Source organism: Pelophylax lessonae (assembly GCF_965119305.1).
Source record: "Pelophylax lessonae genome assembly, chromosome: 8".
Classification (NCBI taxonomy): Eukaryota; Metazoa; Chordata; class Amphibia; order Anura; family Ranidae; genus Pelophylax; species Pelophylax lessonae.
Genome location: NC_138775.1, coordinates 295,767,394 through 295,788,757, shown reverse-complemented (window position 1 = coordinate 295,788,757; position 21,364 = coordinate 295,767,394). Strand labels below are relative to the sequence as shown.

At 44.4% G+C, this 21,364-nt stretch overlaps 1 protein-coding gene across 1 annotated transcript in view; it reads left to right on the top strand.

Annotated features, from left to right (window-relative positions):
• The window catches only part of BEST4 (bestrophin 4), a gene marked incomplete at both ends in the record, with an annotated part of 38,589 nt that overhangs the window by 12,906 nt on the left and 4,319 nt on the right, over window positions 1-21,364 (top strand). The window contains 3 exons of the mRNA XM_082266378.1: window positions 5,795-5,872; window positions 10,671-10,805; window positions 10,910-10,990. Coding sequence (XP_082122504.1) covers window positions 5,795-5,872; window positions 10,671-10,805; window positions 10,910-10,990 — 294 coding nt within the window. The remainder of the gene's footprint in view (window positions 1-5,794; window positions 5,873-10,670; window positions 10,806-10,909; window positions 10,991-21,364) is intronic.

Sequence of the window (21,364 nt, the reverse complement as noted above, 5' to 3'; positions counted from 1 at the left end):
TGAGGTCAGGACATCCATGTCTTTATGGACCTTGCTTTATGCACTGGTCCAAATCATTTGGTGGAGGGGGGATTAGGGTGTGGGGTTGTTTTTCAGGGGTTGGGCTTGGCCCCTTAGTTCCAGTGAAGGGAGCTCTTAAGGCGTCAGCATACCAAGACATTTTGGACAATTTCATGCTCCCAGCTTTGTGGGAAGAGTTTGGGGACGGCCCCTTCCTGTCCCAACTTGATTGCACACCAGTGCACAAAGCAAGGTTCATAAAGACATGGATGAGCGAGTTTGGGGTGGAGGAACTTGACCAGCCTGACCTCAACCCGATAGAACACCTTTGGGATGAATTAGAGTGGAGACTGCAAGCAGGGTCTCTTTGGCAACTTATGGCCCAGGGGGCAAGTACAAACCAGAGTCCCATGGTGCAGCGACTCGGCCCCCCTCCCACTGTCCCCTCTTTCTTGCCTCCTCCTTACCCCCATTCCAGGCTGAAGCTCCGCTCCAGGTACTTATCGAATCCAGGTTCCCCACCTGGCCAGCAGGGGGCAGTTGGGGAGAACTGGGACAGCTCGGTCAGGGATAGCTGGGGGAGGAGACTTTCCAGTGGAGCATGGAACCAGCCTCTGCTCAGACACAGTTTTCACCATCCATGTTGGGGGAGCCTGCGCTTTTTCATTGTCTTCATCCCGCACTCAGTAGGTAAGCAGTGGGGACTTTTTACTTCTCTTTACCAGGAATCCTTTAGGCATGTCTGTGGCAGAAGCGGTGCAGACTTTTTATGGGGCATCAGAGAAGCCCAGGGGGGAAATTGCCCCCCTGCCCCCTGGGCCAGTCCTCCCCTGACTGCGAGCCAGGAAGAATGGGTAAACATTCCCATGGACACACTCCTAAACCTTGTGGACAGCCTTCCCAGAAGAGTTGAAGCTGTTATAGCTGCAAAGGGTGGGCCAACTCAATATTGAACCCTACAGACTAAGACTGGGATGCCATTAAAGTTCATGTGCGTGTAAAGGCAGGCGTCCCAATACTTTTGGTAATATAGTGTAAAGGAAATTGCTATTTATGGAGTATCACATGGAATGTTACAATGAAACCATTATTATTATTAAAAGTAATCTGAACTTTGTAAATGAAGAATTTATTGATTGATATAAATCTGTGAACAGATATATTTCCTTCCCCTTCACATTCCTGGGAGCCGCCTGTTATCTCATCAGTCTCCGTCTCTGCAGATTGGCTGATAACAGAAATCCATGATGTGATAAAACTTCTTTTCCCAGCACTTCTGTTAATGTTGGAGATACCTGAGCAGGGATTGTCCCACGTCCGGCACCGCTGTTCTTTAATTGCCACATAAATGGTGGCGTTGCATAAGCAATGTAACTGTACAGGCTGCCATTTTGGAAAAAAAACACATTTCACTGCATTTAAAAAAAAAAACTAAACAGTAAAGTTAGCCCAATTTTTTGTATAATGTGAAAGATGATGTCAGGCCGAGTATATAGATACCTAACATGTTACGGTTTAAAATTGCGCACACTCGTGGATTGGCTCTAAAATACGGTACTTAAAAATCTCCATAGGCGTTGTTTTAAAAAAAATTTTAATAGTTAGCATTTTAAAGTTACAGAGGAGGTCTTTTTTTTTTTTTTTTATTATTGCTCTCGCTCTGGCGATCGCGGCGATACCTCACATGCGTGGTTTGAACACAGTTTTCGTTTGTGGGCTTGACTTACATATGCGTTTTCTTTCTATGCGATCCGAATCATGACCGAACTGACAGTTCGCACTGCGATATGCGAACTGATCTGGGGGTGTCATTAACTTTGTATTGACACCTCCAGCAATTGGTATATGGCAGTGTGAACTGCCTGCGAGTTGAGTGTGATGAGGAAACCCGCAGTGGATTCGCAGTGTTCCCGCATCGCATATATGTGAACCGGCACTTAGGCCCCATTAACACCTCATCGTTTTATAGCTCGAAGCTCCAAAATACTGGAGGAGAAAAAATCAATTAGGAGATCTTTTTTTTTTTCCTATATAAATGCATGGAAACACTTGATTTGAGCATTTTAGTGCATTTTTGTCGCACATTTTTGAGCGTTTTTCTGCTCAAATGCAAAAATTAAGTAAAAATAAGTCATAATAAAAAATAAGTAAATTAATAAAAAAAAATTAAATAAATTAATTAAATAATTGAAAAATAAATAATAATAAGTAAAAAAAAAAAAAGAACCTCGCCCTAATATTAATCCTTAACCCTAATCCTAACCTTAATAATTACCCCAAACCCTAATCCTTACCCCTAAACCTAATATTAACCCCTAATACAAACTTCTAACCCTAATAGTAACCCCTAACCATAATCCTGACCCCTAACACTAATATTTACCCCTGACCTTAATCCTAACACCTAACCCTAATATTTACCCCTAACCCTAATCCTAACACCTAAACCCTAATATTGACCCCTAACCTTAATCCTAACCCCTAACATTAATATTAACCCTAAACCCCTAATCCTAATCCCTAACCAAACAAAATAAATAAGTACATACAATTAAGGAAATAAATAATAAATAAATAATAAAATAAATTAAAAAAAAAAAAAACCTTGCCCTAATATTAACCCCAAACTCTAACAGATAACCCTAATACTAATCCCTAACCCCAATCCTAACCTTAATATTGACCCCTAACCCTAACCCTTAAACGTAATATTAACCACTTATCCAAACTTCTAACCCTAATAGTAACCCCTAACCCTAATATTAACCCTAAAGCCCTTAATCCTAATCACTAATGAAACAAAATAAATAAATACATAAAATTAAGTAAATATATAATTAATAAATAAATAAAAATGTATCTATAATCATAACCCCTAACCCTTAAAAAAAATAAAAATAAAGAAAGAATAAATAAAAGCGGATTAAAAAGCTGAAAAACATAGCAACAAATGATTAAATAGATGACATTAAAATAATAAATAAAAAAAAAAAAACCTCCCCCTAATATTAACCCCAAACCCTAATCCTAACAGATAACCCTAATATCAATCCCTAACCCCAATTCTAACCTAATATTGACCCCTAACCCTGATTCTAACCCTTAAACCTCATATTAACCCCCAATCCAAAACTCTAACCCTAATAGTAACCCCTAACCATAATCCTAACCCCTAACCCTAACCTTACAGCCCCTAATCCTAATCTCTAACCAAACAAAATAAATAAATACATAAAATTAAGTAAATAAATAATAAAATGTTGTCAGTGCCCCCACACCACACGTCATTTACTTACTGTGTGACACGGACAATGAGGACGGGTCCCAGGCTTTCAGCATGGGCTGTACAGAAGAGGGAGGAGCGGTCCCTCCCTCTCCTCCCCACTGGTCACAGCTCTGGTTGTTAGGGGGCGGAGTAATTGTTTGATAGGCGGATAAGGAGGACATGTCAGGCAGTGGTTGGTTGGGACTTGGGAGAGATGACGGAGCACCAAGCCGGGAGATTTAAGATGAGGTTAGAGAGAGCCAGGCACGCATCCTCCCAGGCCTGCCCTGCCGCCAGACAGCTCCAGTCCAACTCTGCCCCATTAGCATTTGGCTGTCATCTTTTTTACAGGCAGTGCAGTCTCAAAGGGCAGCTGCTTTGCGCCCCACAACAAGGACTGGGGCTGAGTCCTGGGCAGCTGCCCCTTTTGCCCTGTGTTAAAGGCAGCCTTGTGCAGGACACACGTTGCAGGTTTTCTGCATTACATCCTGGTGTGAACCGAGGCTTATTAATGCCTTCATAACACAATCAAAAAAGGGCCAGGGCACTGAGGCTAGTAAACAGTCCACCCCAAACCGCCCCCCCCCCCTTTATCTACGGCCCTGATCCAAACCTCTAACCCTAATAGTAACCCCTAACCCTAATATTTACCCCCTAACCCAACCCCTAACTCTAATATTGACCCCTAAACTTAATCCTAACCCTAATATTTACCCTCTAACCCAACCCCTAACTCTAATATTGACCCCTAAACTTAATCCTAACCCTAATATTTACCCCTAACCCTGATATTGACCCCTAACCCTGATATTGACCCTAACCCAACCCCTATCTCTAATATTGACCCCTAAACTTAATCCTAACCCTAATATTTACCCCTAATAGTGACCCCTAACCCTAATAGTGACCCCCTAACCCAACCCCTAACTCTAATATTGACCCCTAAACTTAATCCTAACCCTAATATTTACCCCCTAACCCTAATCCCTAACCCTAATATTGACCCATAACCCTAATATTTACCCCCTAACCCAACCCCTAACTCTAATATTGACCCCTAAACTTAATCCTAACCCTAATATTTACCCCTAACCCTAATCCTAACCCCTAACCCTAATATTGACCCCTAACCCAACCCCTAAGTCTAATATTGACCCCAAAACGTAATCCTAACCCTAATATTTACCCCTAACCCTAATCCTAACCGCTAACCCTAATATTGACCCCTAACCCTAACATTTACCCCTAACCCAACCCCTAACTCTAATATTGACCCCTAAACTTAATCCTAACCCTAATATTTACCCCTAACCCTAATATTGACCCCTAACCCAACCCCTAACTCTAATATTGACCCCTAAACTTAATCCTAACCCTAATATTGACCCCTAACCCTAATATTTACCCCTAACTCTAATATTGACCCCTAAACTTAATCCTAACCCTAATATTTACCCCTAATCCTAACCCTAATGTTGACCCCTAACCCTAATAGTTACCCCCTAACCCAACCCCTAACTCTAATATTGACCCCTAAACGTAATCCTAACCCTAATATTTACCCCTAACCCTAATATTGATCCCTAACCCTAAAGCCCTTAATCCTAATCCATAACCAAACAAAATAATAAAATACATAAAATTAAGTAAATAAATAATAAAATAAATCAATTAACCTTTAATCATAACCTTTAACTCCTAACCCTTAAAAAAATTAAAAAAAAATAAAAAATATTAAAGAAAGAATTTAAAAAAAAAAAGCAACAAATGATGAAACAGATGATATTTTTCTCAATTGGCTAATAATAAAAACAAAAAAACAAAAAAAGAAAAATAATATGAAAATGTTCTTTTATTTCATTTTAAAGATAGCGCACCAGTTCTTTTTCACTCATTTTCATCTTCCGGTATTCAGGGAGTTCCAGGTACAGCAATCTTGGCTACTGCATCCTTCGTTTTTTTTTTTTCTTTTTGTAATAAAAAAAAATCTGCCAAAGCTCAAAAACGCTTGAAAAATGCTGTACAAACGCCCCAGAAAATGGCAGAAAAAAGCGCTTTAAAAAAAAATATGCAACGCTTGGGTGTCAATGCACCCTTAAAGAGGAACGCTACACCATGCCGATGCACTCTTATTTTTTCATGTGAATATTATAGTTTGTTTGCTGTTCCCTGGATTGAGGTCTGCCTGTCTGTGCCTTCTACCTGAATTATTCCTGTGCATTGCTTGGAAGGAATTTGTCCTCAGCTTGTCTGAGAATTGACGCCTTTCTAGTATCTGTTCCACCTGATGTCACCCGTTTCCTCTGGCAATACCGAGGATCTACCAAACTCCGTGGCACATGCCACCAGCACGGGGGAGGGGCTCATTCACCCATCAAGACGACACAACCCCAATCTATTGAATAATAACATCACTCCTACCACATGGTACAGCCTGATCATTTGTTTTGTCCTGAAACAAAGTATAAAGTCTGCAGATATAACAGAGAGATCAGATTTATAATTTATCTTCTTATTGTTGCTGGACAGGAGCTGAACAAATATCGAGCCAAGTGCAGCATGCTCTTCCACTACGACTGGATCAGCGTTCCTCTGGTCTACACACAGGTCAGTACCGTCTACCTGTAATCTGACAACGCCTTCTCCCATAACCCCCTGCAGTAGGCCGGCCTTTGACTTTTCTTTATTTGCATAACCCTAATGTATCCTGGGTAATATATTTTGTCATTTGTAGCTTGATAAACTCTTGCAAGTGGTGTTTTTGTTTGACTTATCATTTTGGGCAATCAATTCTGCACCTTATTTGGCTACGCTTTTGCTTAGAAATGATACCGTCTACGGAGTCACCCTGACTGGAGCAGCATCCGTCTGCCCCCGGAGACCTCCTTTAGAGCATTGGTCCTTTATACTCTGGTTTCTCTTCAGATCGAATAAATCTTTCGCCTTTTACTAAAGATTTCCGTGGAGAGGAACAACCATGAGTTTCAGTGAATTTTTTGATGCCCAGCTGATGCTGGGCTTGTAATGAGTTTAAAAATAGAAGAAAGTACTTGTCTCTCGATTAATCTGAGGTGCTCTTCATTATGTGTTTGGATAATGTTAAATTTCATGAAAACTCAGTCTCTAAAATCTTATTTATTCTTTCACAATAATTTTGATTCATAAACTGCTTTCAATCTTTTTAAATCTGCAATTTAAAAAAAAAAAATCCCTGGTGATCCTGCCATGAGGGTTCTTGTTCTAGCACTTCCTGTTATGTTGTGAACATGAACAATGTCCCCCAAATGTGCTTCTATGTTGTCACTCTGTCACATCACCACCTGGTGGAGACTTCAGGTGGGAGTGCAGACTCATATTGTGAAGGCATGGTCCATTGATGTCACTATCAGGAAATCAGTCCAGGGAAATGGGGTGCAGTCAGAATGAGTGCATGTGTACAGGAAGTCACCGAAAGAGGCTGGAGGAGATCAGCAACAGTGACATAGGGAAAAGGATGAAAATGTGTTTTATGGGGGTAAAAAACATAAACTTTTGGAATGCAAATACCCATAAAGTAGGTACAATCAGGGTTAGGGTTAAGTGTTAGATGTTTGGTTGAATGTAAAGTGTTGGCTCTAGGTGAGCGGTGGGGGTTTGATTAGGTGTTAACTATTGAGGCTACAATTAGCTTGGGGGGTTTGGGAAAGGGGTAGGTGTTGGAGCTAGGGTCAGACATAAGGGTTTTATTCAGTGTTAGGGCTAGGATAAGATATTGGGTTTGGTTGAAAGTTAGGTATTGGGGCTAGGATTAGGGTAGGCATTTGGTTAAGAGTTAGATATTGGGGCGAGGATTAGGGTGGGTGTTTGGTTAAGAGTTAGATATTGGGGCGAGGATTAGGGTGGGTGTTTGGTTAAGAGTTAGATATTGGGGCGAGGATTAGGGTAGGCATTTGGTTGAGAGTTAGGTATTGGGGCTAGGATTAGGATAGGCGTTTGGTTGAGGTATTGGGGTGTAACGCTCTGGGTTCTTAGTTCAATGGGGCTGGATCTACAGCTGCAGAATTCCACTCAGTAGTCTTGTAGAGATATGTTAAATCACCTGATCCAACACTCTTGACTCATCACAGTGGTTCAGCCTGATTCAGTATGCACATACACAAACACTCAGATAATGATGTTGCAGGAGTGATAGGTAATTATGCAAGTAGCAGTGAAATGATACACTGAAGGTATAGGCTTTGAAGAGTGACAGTAGATGATGATAAGCACTCAGATAGTGAAGTTGCAGGAGTGATAGTAGATGATGATAGGTAGAAGTAATAGTTACAATGGATAACACAGGTATGTTAGTCTCTTTGTAGGTGTGTGGAGGTAGGTTGGTAACTGATGCGAGAATCGGATATAGCTGGTAACCGATGTGAGAATCGGATAGGGCTGGTAACCGATGTGAGAATTGGATAGGCTGGTAACCGATGTGAGAATCGGATAGGCTGGTAAACGATGTGGTGTTCAGAGGTATGCACAAACAGAGTTGCAGGGTAACAGATAGCAGTAGACACAAGAGCTAGCAATCTAGTTCAGGAATACAGGGTTTAGTAAGCAGTAGGCACAAGAGCTAGCAATCTAGTTTAGTAATGCAGGTGATAGATACTAGAGAGCATGTATCCTAGAGCTAGCAACAGTTCTGTAATGCAGGTATTAGTTAGCAAGTGTTGTTGATAAGAGGGGGTCCCCTGTGGGGTACTTATCAATAGCCAGTAGTGAGGGAGTGCAGGACAAGGTAGCGAGGCTCCGGTCAATCCAGGTATAGGGTATGTAGCTGGAAGATTCGGCAGCGTCAGGTTAGGCAGGTATCAGGAGCGGTTGCACGAACCCTGTGTGAGGGCAGACCGTCGGTTGAAATAGCCACTCAGTGCGGCGCCTGATGATGATGTCAGCCCTGTTAAAGGAATACACACCTATATGCGTTCCACCTACCTGAGTGGTGGAACGCAACCCGGAAGTGAGGTGATAGAAAGGCACTGAGAGTACCAGGATCTTACATGGGGCTAGGATTAGGGTAGGGGTTTGGTTGAGTGTTAGGTATTGGGGCTAGGATTAGGGTAGGGGTTTGGTTGAGTGTTAGGTTTTGGGGCTGGGATTAGGGTAGGTATTTGGTTGAGAGTTAGGTATTGGGACTAGGATTAGGGTAAGCATTTGGTTAAGAGTTAGGTATTAGGGTAGGCATTTGGTTAAGAGTTAGATATTGGGGCTAGGATTAGGGTAGGCATTTGGTTAAGAGTTAGGTATTGGGGCTAGGATTAGGGTAGGGGTTTGGTTGAGTGTTAGGTATTGGGGCTAGGATTAGGGTAGGGGTTTGGTTGAGAGTTAGATATTGGGGCTAGGATTAGGGTAGGGGTTTGGTTAAGAGTTAGGTATTAGGGTAGGCATTTGGTTAAGAGTTAGATATTGGGGCTAGGATTAGGTTAGGCGTTTGGTCAAGAGTTAGATATTGGGGCTAGGATTAGGGTAGGCATTTGGTTAAGAGTTAGGTATTGGGGCTAGGATTAGGGTAGGCATTTGGTTAAGAGTTAGGTATTGGGGCTAGGATTAGGGTAGGGGTTTGGTTGAGTGTTAGGTATTGGGGCTAGGATTAGGGTAGGGGTTTGGTTGAGAGTTAGATATTGGGGCTAGGATTAGGGTAGGGGTTTGGTTAAGAGTTAGGTATTAGGGTAGGCATTTGGTTAAGAGTTAGATATTGGGGCTAGGATTAGGTTAGGCGTTTGGTCAAGAGTTAGATATTGGGGCTAGGATTAGGGTAGGCATTTGGTTAAGAGTTAGGTATTGGGGCTAGGATTAGGGTAGGGGTTTGGTTGAGTGTTAGGTATTGGGGCTAGGATTAGGGTAGGGGTTTGGTTGAGAGTTAGGTATTGGGGCTAGGATTAGGGTAGGGGTTTGGTTGAGTGTTAGGTTTTGGGGCTGGGATTAGGGTAGGCATTTGGTTGAGAGTTAGGTATTGGGACTAGGATTAGGGTAGGGGTTTGGTTGAGTGTTCGGTATTGGGGCTAGGATTAGGGTAGGGGTTTGGTTGAGTGTTCGGTATTGGGGCTAAGATTAGTGTAAGCATTTGGTTAAGAGTTAGGTATTAGGGTAGGCATTTGGTTAAGAGTTAGATATTGGGGCTAGGATTAGGGTAGGCGTTTGGTCAAGAGTTAGATATTGGGGCTAGGATTAGGGTAGGCATTTGGTTAAGAGTTAGGTATTGGGGCTAGGATTAGGGTAGGGGTTTGGTTGAGTGTTAAGTATTGGGGATAGGATTAGGGTAGGGTTTTGGTTGAGTGTTAGGTATTGAGGTTAGGATTAGGGTAGGGGTTTGGTTGAGTGTTAGGTATTGGGGCTAGGATTAGGTTAGGGGTTTGGTTGAGTGTTAGGTATTGGGGCTAGGATTAGGATAGGCGTTTGGTTGAGAGTTAGGTATTGGGGCTAGGATTAGGGTAGGGGTTTGGTTGAGTGTTAGGTATTGGGGCTAGGATTAGGGTAGGGGTTTGGTTGAGTGTTAGGTATTGGGGCTAGGATTAGGGTAGGCGTTTGGTTACTTGTTAAGTGTTGGGGCTAGGATAAAGAGTAGAGGTTTTATTAAATGTTAGGTATTGGGGCTAGGATAAGCTTTGAGGGTTAGGGTAAGTGTTAGGTGTTGTAGTTAGGATAAGGCATAAGGGTTTGGTTCAGTGTTGGGTCTAGGATAAAGAGTAGGGTTTTGGTTAGGTGTTAGGGCTAGGATAAGGTATTGGGTTTGGTTGAGTTAGATGTTAGGGCTAGGATTTTTGTAGAGGTTTGGTTAAGTGTTAGGGTAAGGTGTTGTGTATTGGGGCTAGGATTAGGGTAGGGGTTTGGTTGATTGTTCGGTATTGGGGCTAAGATTAGGGTAGGCATTTGGTTAAGAGTTAGGTATTGGGGCTAGGATTGGTTTGGTTAAGTGTTAGGGTAAGGTGTTGGGTTTGGTAGCGAGTAAGGTGGTATTGGGGCTAGGATTATGGTAGGGGTTCTCTTGATCATTGAAACTCCACGAGGTGAGATCTTGCATGGGGCCCCAGACCGAGGGAGATTGACAGTTATTTTGTGTTTATTCCATTTGCAAATCCGTTCCATTGGCTCCATTCTGACAGCTCAGCTGAGACAGACACAGACTAAGCAGGAGCCGGGATATCGCGCAGCACTTGCGGGTGTCAGGGAGCTGCAGGCCGCATGCAGGAGACTCCCGCGCCTCGCAGGAGGATTGGGATGCCTGTTACTGATTTAGCATGCTTAAAATTGCAGCGATACCAAATTCCAAATGAATACCAAAGTACGGCAATTTTCCAAAGCGAAAACCTTTGGACCAGTTGTAGTTCGGAGGTGAAGATGGTCTGTTCTCAGAAAATAACGCAGAATCTGTTTGTCTTTCCAGGTGGTTACGATCGCTGTGTACTCCTTCTTTGCCTCCTGCCTCATTGGACGGCAGTTCCTGGATGGAAATGACCTGGATGTCTATGTCCCCGTCTTCACCCTCCTCCAATTCTTCTTCTACGCCGGCTGGCTGAAGGTTTGTTGCAGAACACAATAATGCATGAAATGTTAATGTAGCGCCTCGCAGTGTAATTCAGTGATGAGTTGTATTAAAGTGTACACATGAATCCCGTGTTTTAGGTGGCAGAACAGATTATTAATCCCTTTGGGGAAGATGATGATGACTTTGAAACAAACCGACTGATAGACCGGAATCTGCAGGTAAGGACTAAGAAAGCTGCATGTGCTACAACAGAGATATCCTAAATGTCTGCCATGTTATCAGTGGTTTGAGGATTGTGAACCCACATTTCTATTTTCAAGCAGCTTTGTGTTTTTTGAAGGTTCATTCACACCTACACTATATTGTCAAAAGTATTGGGACGCCTGCCTTTACACACACATGAGCTTTAATGGCATCCCAGTCTTAGTCCATGGGGTTCAATATTGGGTTGGCCCATCCTTTGCAGCTATAACAGCTTCAACTCTTCTGGGAAGGCCGTCCACAAGGTTTAGGAGTGTCTATGGGAATGTTTCACCATTCTTCCAGGAGCACATTTGTGAGGTCAGGCACTGATGTTGGATGAGAAGGCCTGGCTCGCAGTCTGCGCTCTAATTCATCCAAAAGGTGTTCAATTGGGTTGAGGTCAGGACTCTTCCAGGCCAGTTAAGTTCCTCCACCCCAAACTCACTCATTCGTGTCTTTATGGACCTTGCTTTCTGCACTGGTCCAAATCATTTGGTGGAGGGGATATTATGGTTTGGGTTTGTTTTTCAGGGGTTGGGCTCGGCCCCTTAGTTCCAACGAAGGGAGCTCTTAAGGCGTCAGCATATGAAGACATTTTGGATAATTTCATGCTCCCAACTTTGTGGGAAGAGTTTGGGGATGGCCCCTTCCTTTTCCAACATGACTGCACACCAGTGCACAAGCATGGTCCATAAAGACATGGATGAGCTTGTTTGGGGTGAAGGAACTTGACTGCCCTGCACAGAGTCCTGACCTCAACCTGATTGAACACCTTTTGGATGAATTAGAGTGCAGACTGTGAGCCAGGCCATCTCGTCCAACATCAGTGCCTGACCTCACAAATGCGCTTCTGGAAGAATGGTCAAACATTTCCCATAGACACACTCCTAAACCTTGTGGACGGCCTTCCCAGAAGAGTTGAAGCTGTTATAGCTGCAAAGGGTGGGCCAACTCAACATTGAACCCTACGGACTAAGACTGGGATGCCAATAACATTGGTGTGTGTGTAAAGGCAGGCGTCCCAATACTTTTGACAATATAGTGTATGTACGTGTTCACTTTGAATGGGCCCTGAAGCATGTAGGTGGGGTGCAGTGCAGTGTGGTGGCATTAACCACACAGTCCAAGTAGGATGTAAAGAACTTGTTTCAGCCTAACGGACACATCTGTAGGGGGGCAAAATGCAGCCTGGCCGGCTTGTGCCCAGACGGGAAGATGTCCAGAGAGGTTGGGATCCCTATGCTTTCCCTCCCCGTCAGGAACCTTTCCCTGCCACTAGTTCTGTCCCTAACAGATGGGGTACCTGTCCCTACTCTACCCACTCAAAAAAGCGCACCAAGCCTGGGAGCCAGGGGCTAAAATAGGCTCTGCCTGACTCAAGATGGCTGCTAGAGTCACATGGGGTGGCAGCATTAAATCGGATAGCTTCCCTGGTGACCCAGGAAACCATAGAGAAGCAATATTCCTCCTGACTTCCTCTTCAACTGCAATGCAGCTGCGGATGAGCGCCACCTACAGGGGAGAATGTAGACTGCATCTGCCTACAAACCCATTTCAGCTCCCCCCCCCCCCCCCCCACATGTATTTTTTATATTTTATTATTATTCATTGTTTTCACAGTCCTCAGACCACTGATAACATGGCATGGGCAGACAGACAGAAATTTAAATTGTTTGGCAGATAAAGCAGTCCCTATATTTGTTTCCAGTTTCGCCGGCATACATGTCACCATGACTAGGTTGAGCTCCATCCCCCGAGACCCACAGGACAGCTCCCTTGAATAGCTATAAAACTCCAACCCCTTACCCATAGTCAATGTTCATTTTTTTTCTGTACTGAGATCAAAGCAACTGAACCCTTGATAGATGGGTATTCCCCACAAGCACCCACATAGGTTCTGCCTCTCCCAGTGTGGTGGCCCAGGGGTCATTCGTCACTACTTCCCTACCGGGCCAATTCTGGCATTCATCTCCTACATGTAGAAATCATCATGTTTTTTCTAGAAAATTACTCAGAACCCCCCAAACATTATATACATTTTTTTGAAACAGTGGCCCTAGAGAATAAAATGGTGGGTGTTGCAATTTTTTTATGTCACACGGTATTTGCACAGCGATTTTTCAAAATACACTTTAACCCCCCTGTCGGTATTCCCGAGTGTGGCTCGGGGTTAATTTTCAGTACCAATAGCGGTAACCCCGAGCCACACTTGGGATTACCCCGCAATGTTACTCACCTTCCCTGCGATCCCCTGCTGTCCTCCCTACCGTCCTGCGGGCATCCTCACACTCTCTCCCCGCTCTGTGCACGGCCGATTGCCGGCACCTGTCTTCCGGTTCCCTTCCCTGCGAGCGTTGCGACGCAGGGGGGGTGGAACCGGCGGCAAATTCAAAAATGTAAATGCACCAAATGAGATGATAGAAAGCTGTGATCCTAATGGATTACACTGCATCATCCCATTTCACCACAGGATTTCACCTGGTGACTTTTCCAGTGCCCTGCCTGCGCTTTTCCAGTTCTTTGTGCCTGGAAAATAGAGAACGACCATGGCGTTCAAAAAGCGTTCTTTTTGCGCAAAAGTGCTTTTAGACGAACTGGAAAACAGCGACAGCGAAACGGAGTTACTTGAAGAGCTGAGCGATAGCGATTGGTGGGAAAATTGGTCATCAGGTACGGAAAGTGAGGACAGCAATGATTCTGATGTCTTTCTGGCACATCGCTTGTGGAATTTGGGAAATATATCAAATGATTCTTCAGAATTTCCAACGGAGCGATGTGCCAGAAAGAGACATCAGAATCGTCGCTGTCCTCACTTTCTGTACCTGATGACCAATTTTCCCACCAATCGCTATCGTTCAGTTCTTCAAATAACTCCGTTTCGCTGTCGCTGTTTTCCAGTTCCAGTGCTTTTGCGCGAAAAAAAAAAACGCTTTTTGGACGCCATGGTCGTTCTCTATTTTCCAGCCACAAAGAACTGGAAAGCAAAGGCAGGGCACTGGAAAAGTCACCAGGTGAAATCCTGTGGTGAAATGGGATGATACAGTGTAATCTGATAGGATCACCGCTTTCTATCATCTCATTTGGTGTATTTACATTTTTGAATTTGCCGCCGGTTCCACCCCCCCTGCGTCGCAACGCTCGCGGGGAAGGGAACCGGAAGACAGGTGCCGGCATCGGCCGAGAACAGAGCGGGAGGACAGCGGGAGGAAGGCTGGAGGACGGCAGGGGGGAGGACTGCAGGGGGAGGACGGCTGGAGGAAGGCTGGAGAACTGCGGGGGGAGGACAGCAGGGGGAGGACGGCGGGAGGAAGGCTGGAGGTCGGCGGGGGGAGGACTGCAGGGGGAGGACGGCGGGGGGAAGGCTGGAGTACTGCGGGGGGACGGCTGGGGATCGCAGGGAAGGTGAGTTTTAAAATATAAAACAACAGATTTCCATGCAAAACAATGTACCGCTTTTAGCACAGAAATCCTGACATAATCAGACCGCCAGGGAGGTTAATGAATTTTAATGCAAAAAAAACACAATATATATAACCCAATGTTTTGGTAGGATCTAAAAGATGTTACACCGAGTAAATAGATACCTAACATGTCACGCTTTAAAATTGCGCACGCTCGTGGAATGGCGCCAAACTACGGTACTTAAAAATCTCCATAGGCGACGCTTTAATATTTTTTACAGGCTACCAGTTTAGAGTTACAGGAGAGGTCCAGTGCTAGAAATAATGCTCTCACTATGTTCGCGGAGATACCTCACATGTGTGGTGCGAACACTATCTACATAGGCAGGCGCAACCTATGTCTGCAATGGCTTCTGTGCCCAAGAATGAGGGGATGGGGGTGCTTTAACCACCTAAGGACCAGGCCTATTTCTGACAAGTTAAAATCCGTTTTTTTTTTTGCTAGAAAATTACTTAGAACACCCAAACATTCTATATAATTTTTTTTTACCAGAGACTCTATATAATAAAATGGAGATCATTCAAATATTTTGTATCACACCGTATTTGCGCAGTCTTTTTTATTATTTTTTATGATGAAAAAACGAGCCCTTTAGGGCTGTTGGGAGGAAGTGACGTTTGACGTCGCTCCAGTCCTCTAAGGCCATAGAGTAGAGTGGGGGCCAGCTTGCCCTCACTTGACTTCCTGCCTCAGAGGAGAGCGGACCGGATCAATTTTGAAAACGAATAGAAAGTGGCGGGAGGGGAGCACCTCTCCCGTCGCCCATAAAGGTGATCCCGTGGCGAATCCACCGGTAGGACCACCTTTATGTTAAGCTGCCATAACCCCGGTATTTAACATCAAAGTACCAATGTTTATATACATTGGGTGGTCCGGAAGTGGTAATAATTATTATAATAATTATTATTATTTATTTTATTTTTACACTGTCCCTTTAATCTTCTTTTATCACTTCTGTTCCTATAACAAGAAGTGTAAACATCCCTTGTGATAGAAATAGGGGCATGACAAGTCCTCTTTATGGAGACATTCAGGGTTAATAAGACCCCACATCTCTCCTCTACCCTGGATAGCATGAGATAAAAAAAACAAAAACATTGATCTCATGCATGCTTTTCGGGGAAAAAAATGGCAGTGTTTACATCTGCCAGAGCCGGAAGTGATGTCATGATGTCACTTCTGGCCTCCCAGGATCATAGAGATGGCCGGGGACCATCTGGTCCACAGCCAGCTCTATGGTATCCCGGCGGCACTGCCAGGTCGGATCCCAATCGCACCCGGAGAGCCCTGAGAGGCACTGGTGGGTGGCGAGAGGGGGGAACGTAAAAAAGTAACCCAGCGGCTAATCAGCCGCTAGGATGGCTTTTACATTTAAGGGAAACGCTGGCTGAAAAAAAAAAAAGATACCAGCAGCTGCAAGCATCCTCCTGATATCTCCACTTCAAGGCCACAACGTCATATGACATCCCAGGAGTGAGAAGTGGTTAAAATGATGTTAATCTGAGCACCCAGTAGCAGGGAATATTGATATAAATTTCTTCAATATTATACCAGTCCAAGGCATTCTTTCTTATTTATTTTTAGATTTTCCCCTTTTTTTTCCCCTTCTTATCTTCTACTTTGAGGTTTACCGAGGCTCCATTATTGTGTCTTGGCTTTTATCTCATCTTTTTCCTATGCTTCTCCTCTTGGTCTCTGGGAACATGGTGACACTGGACTTGCTGCTTTCTTGCAGGGAAAGTCTAAAAGTGGACTGGAAGGGTGTCTGACGTCACTTCCTATCATGTGCGCCGCACTCTGAAGGCACTTCTGCCCGTTCCTCAGTGCAAAGAAGTTAGGGAAGGTATGGGCGAAAGGGGCTCAGGAAGCAGAGTAGTTCTGGGAGGATTAGTGGTCTATTATATTCAGAAGAGGTGGGGGAAGCAGCTAGTGCCAGTTGCCTTCTAGCCCAGTGATGGCGAACCTTGGCACCCCAAATATTTTGGAACTATATTTCCCATGATGCTCATGCACTCTGCAGTGTAGTTGGAAATGTAGTTCCAAAACATCTGGGGTGCCAAGGTTCGCCATCACTGCTCTAGCCTATCATACTTCTGCCTTACTGTTGGTAGGTGTATGGTCATGTTTTGGGGGTAATGTAGTCTTCTTGGTCTGGTCCACATTTTTCATTGAACGCTCTCTATTTGTCTCTCTCCTTCCCTTTATGGGGTTTTCAGTCTGGTATTCATCCTTACCTCTCTGGGAGAAGTCATGAGCCTGCCCAAACTGCAGAGCTATCACTTCGTCTTCTAGGAGATCAAGGTTGGAGTGAACAAAAAAATGGAAATGGGGGCTGACCAGTGCCGTTTCTTCTTTTGCTCTGCAATTTCAAAGGAGGCTTCATCACAGATCCGATTCCACTCAGTGCCCACCATCAAAAGAGCCTTAGGTCAGCCAGCCTAAGAAACATCTCCAGAGTGTTATAGTTCCCATGGGGAGCAGTGGTGTATTTTGGTTTTGTGCTGCCCTAGGCAAGACTAAAATTGGGCGCCCCCCCAAGTAAATTTGCCCCACTCCTTCCTTTTTACCAGATGTGACTCCCTCCAAAATTGAAGTCAAGTCCCAGCATGAACCCCTGAGATCTCACAAGGGGGGGGGAGAGGGGGTGGGACACAGAGAGAGAGAGGGGGGGGTGAGAGAGAGAGAGAGAGCGAGAGGAGGGGGGTGAGAATGAGAAAGAGGGTGAGGGAGAGAGAGGGGGGGTGAGAGAAGTGGCCAATGGAGTCTCAGGTGGAGGGGGGTGGCTTTTTTGCTGCCCCCCCCCTGCAAAGTGCCGCCCTAGGCCTGGGCCTTTTTGGCCTAGGCCAAAATACAGCACTGATGGGGAGTAAAGGCTGCCTGAGTATCCTCAGCCAAAAAGCTCTTAAAAGCCAGAAGGGGTTTGGTTGGACCTGTGTGGATCTGGCAATGCCAGTGTGTTAAGAAGATCTCAGATAAGCAGCCCGCTCCACGGTTACAGAATCTGAGGAGGAGGAAAATTCATTAAACGCTGACAGAAAGTTTTAAGGGTTTAATTCATGGTTCAGGGAGGATGAGACATCATTTTCACACATGGATTGGCCACCACAGAGTCCAGAACTTACCCCCATTGAGAATCTTTAGGATGTGCGGCAGAAGGCTTTGCGCAGCGCTCCGAGTCTCCCATCATCAATACAATATCTTGGTGAAATATGAATGCAACACTGGATGGAAATAAATTTTGTGACATTGCAGAAGTGTATCGAAACAATGCCACAGCAAATGCGTGCCGCAATCAAAGCGTGTGTGACCTTTTTTTTCTGGTGGTGACTTTTTATTTGGCCAGGCAGTGTATATTATCCATTTAATGTAAATGCATTTCCTTAATTAAATATTGTATATTCCAGGGGTCTCCAAACTGCGGCCCTTTGCTAGCTTTTATCTGGCCCTTGGGACACTGTTCCTCCCAGTAACACCAACAATGGGGTACTATTCCTCCCACTGACACCAATGATGAAGCACTATTCCTCCCTCTGACACCAATGATGGGGCACTATTCCTCCCTCTGACACCAATGATGGGGCACTATTCCTCCCTCTGACACCAATGATGGGGCACTATTCCTCCCACTGATACCAATGATGGGGCACTATTCCTCCCACTGATACCAATGATGGGGCACTATTCCTTCCACTGATACCAATGATGGGGCACTATTCCTTCCACTGATACCAATGATGGGGCACTATTCCTTCCACTGACACCAATGATGGGGCACTATTCCTCCCTCTGACACCAATGATGGGGCACTATTCCTCCCTCTGACACCAATGATGGGGCACTATTCCTCCCTCTGACACCAATGATGGGGCACTATTCCTCCCACTGATACCAATGATGGGGCACTATTCCTCCCACTGATACCAATGATGGGGCACTATTCCTTCCACTGACACAAATGATGGGGCACTATTCCTCCCACTGATACCAATGATGGGGTACTATTCCTCTCACTGATACCAATGATGGGACAATATTCCTCCCACTGACACCAATGATGGGGCACTATTCCTCTCACTGATACCAATGGTGGGGAACTATTCCTCCCACTGATACCAATGATGGGGTACTATTCCTCCCACTGATACCAATGATGGGGCACTATTCCTCCCACTGATACCAATGATGGGGCACTATTCCTTCCACTGACACAAATGATGGGGCACTATTCCTCCCACTGATACCAATGATGGGGTACTATTCCTCTCACTGATACCAATGATGGGACAATATTCCTCCCACTGACACCAATGATGGGGCACTATTCCTCTCACTGATACCAATGGTGGGGAACTATTCCTCCCACTGATACCAATGATGGGGTACTATTCCTCCCAGTAACACCAACAATGGGGTACTATTTGGAAGAGTTTTTGGTGCCTCAGGTCAAAGGAATTGGGACTTTAAGGGCTCGGTAAAAATAGTATGTTTATTAAACATATATTGGTTTGCGATATGCAAAAATGTTTTTGCATATCGCAAACCAATATATGTTTAATAAACATACTATTTTTACCGAGCCCTTAAAGTCCCAATTCCTTTGACCTGAGGCACCAAAAACTCTTCCAAATGTTTCCCCGGGACGTTGGCCACACCTACTAATCGGGTATCAGGGATCAAACTCCTTTCCACACAATGGGGTACTATTGCTCTCACTGATACCAATGATGGGGCACTATTCCTCCCACTGATACCAATGATGGGACACTATTCCTCCCACTGATACCAATGATGGGACACTATTCCTCCCACTGACACCAATGATGGGACACTATTCCTCCCACTGATACCAATGATGGGGTACTATTCCTCCCAGTAACACCAACAATGGGGCACTATTCCTCCCACTGATACCAATGATGGGACACTATTCCTCCCACTGACACCAATGATGGGGCACTATTCCTCTCACTGATACCAATGATGGGGTACTATTCCTCCCAGTAACACCAACAATGGGGTACTATTCCTCTCACCGATACCAAAGATGGGGCACTATTCCTCTCACTGATACCAATGATGGGGCACTATTCCTCCTACTGACCACCAACCCTGAGGTCATGTTTATTCTGACTGATGTTGGGCATGGGATATTTTCTACCCCATCTTTATATTTTTAATCTGCGGTGGTGCAAAAACCTCAACGAAAAACTCGTAAGTGAACAAAAAACTTGCATGTGAACACACACTAAAAAGTGCACTTAAGGGTGTGCTTTAGTCCACCCCCCAAAGGGGTAGGACTTCTACCCTGATCCCCCAGGGCGCGAGGCTCCTGACAGGGACAAAGGTTTACATGGTCTGCCTAGCCAGAAGGCCTGGCAGACCCCGTTCTTCTGTGCAGCCGAAGCCACCACCGAATACTTGGTCAAAGACCCCCAGGGGCACGGGAGGAAGGAACCTAAGGGCCACACATCCTCCCTCTAGACATCAGGGTAAGCCCGAGGACTCACACCCTTCATCCGTGAGAAAACACACACAAAAGTGAAAGAGTGACAAACGTGGGAGGAAAATAAATAGAGTATTAAAAAGTGGCCGTGCCGAATGTGCATTGGCCTATGCCCTGAGGCCACTGGCCCTTTGTTTGAAAAGTTTAGAGACCCCTGGTATATTCTACGGATTTACACTATGGAGAACGTTTCTTTCTCTTTTCATGATACCATCCCTTATTGAGTTGTCTGTATACTGACTGGTGGGCACATAGTTGTGCGACCGTTTGGCGAGGTGTCTGAGATGACTTGGAGGTCCAGAGGAGTATAAATTGAGCGCTAGTTGACCACTCTTTATTGGGGGTCATCCGATTTTGGTAATATCGGGGGTCATCCGGTTTTGGTAAGCCCCACAGTGGACACCATGGTGGTCTTGTGTCCTTGGTTGTGAAAACTCAGAGTCTGTTGGGACTTCCATCTGTGTCTCTCAGAGAAGATTGCTGCATCTATCTTTTGGCTCTTCAGTGGGACTTTATTTTCTCAACACTTTTGCACTCATTTGTTTTTATAATTTTTATTTGCACCAATTAAAAATTGTTATGATTTGTATGTAATACTTATGTAACTCCCATATATTATCAGAATGTCAGCCGCCGATGAGGGTAAGAGCTTTAGAACTTATAAAGGAGGATATCCTGCAGATCTTGTGGGCAAATCTCAACCCATTTGTGGTGACATGTTGAGGTACCAGGAAAGGAAAATTTTGGTAAGTATTTGATAGGAAGTTTTGGTTATTTCTTCTGTGTATTTAGCTGTTTGTCTGGAGTTCAACTTTAACCACTTGGCCTCCGGAAATATATACCCTCCTTAATGACAAGGCCATGTTTTGCGATTCGGCACTGCGATACTTTAACTGACAATTGCGCGGTCATGCAACTCTGCACCAAAATAAAATGTGTGTCCTTTTTTTTTTTTTTTTACCATAAATAGAGCTTTCTTTTGGTGGTATTTGATCACCTCTGCAGTTTTTTTTTTATTTTTGGGTTTCAAAAAAAAAAAAGAGCGACAATTTTGAAAAAATTAAAAAAAAACAATATTTTTTAGTTTCTGCTATAAAAAATATCCAATAAAAAAAATGGAAAAAAAAATCAATATTCTCTTTATCAATTTAGGCCAGGGCTTGACAAATTTTCCTGAAATCTAGGAGCCAGCTAAAAAAGTTAGGAGCCAGTTTTTTTTAAACTAACAACCAAGCTTTATTTAATAAAACGGATACTAAATTTACACATAAATACGACTAGAACTCCACACTCCTCTAGAGCAATTGGATGAAAACAGACTGTCTGTCTCTTTCCATTCGATGCCATCTGATCCGATCCACGGGATGGATAGAAAATAGAACCA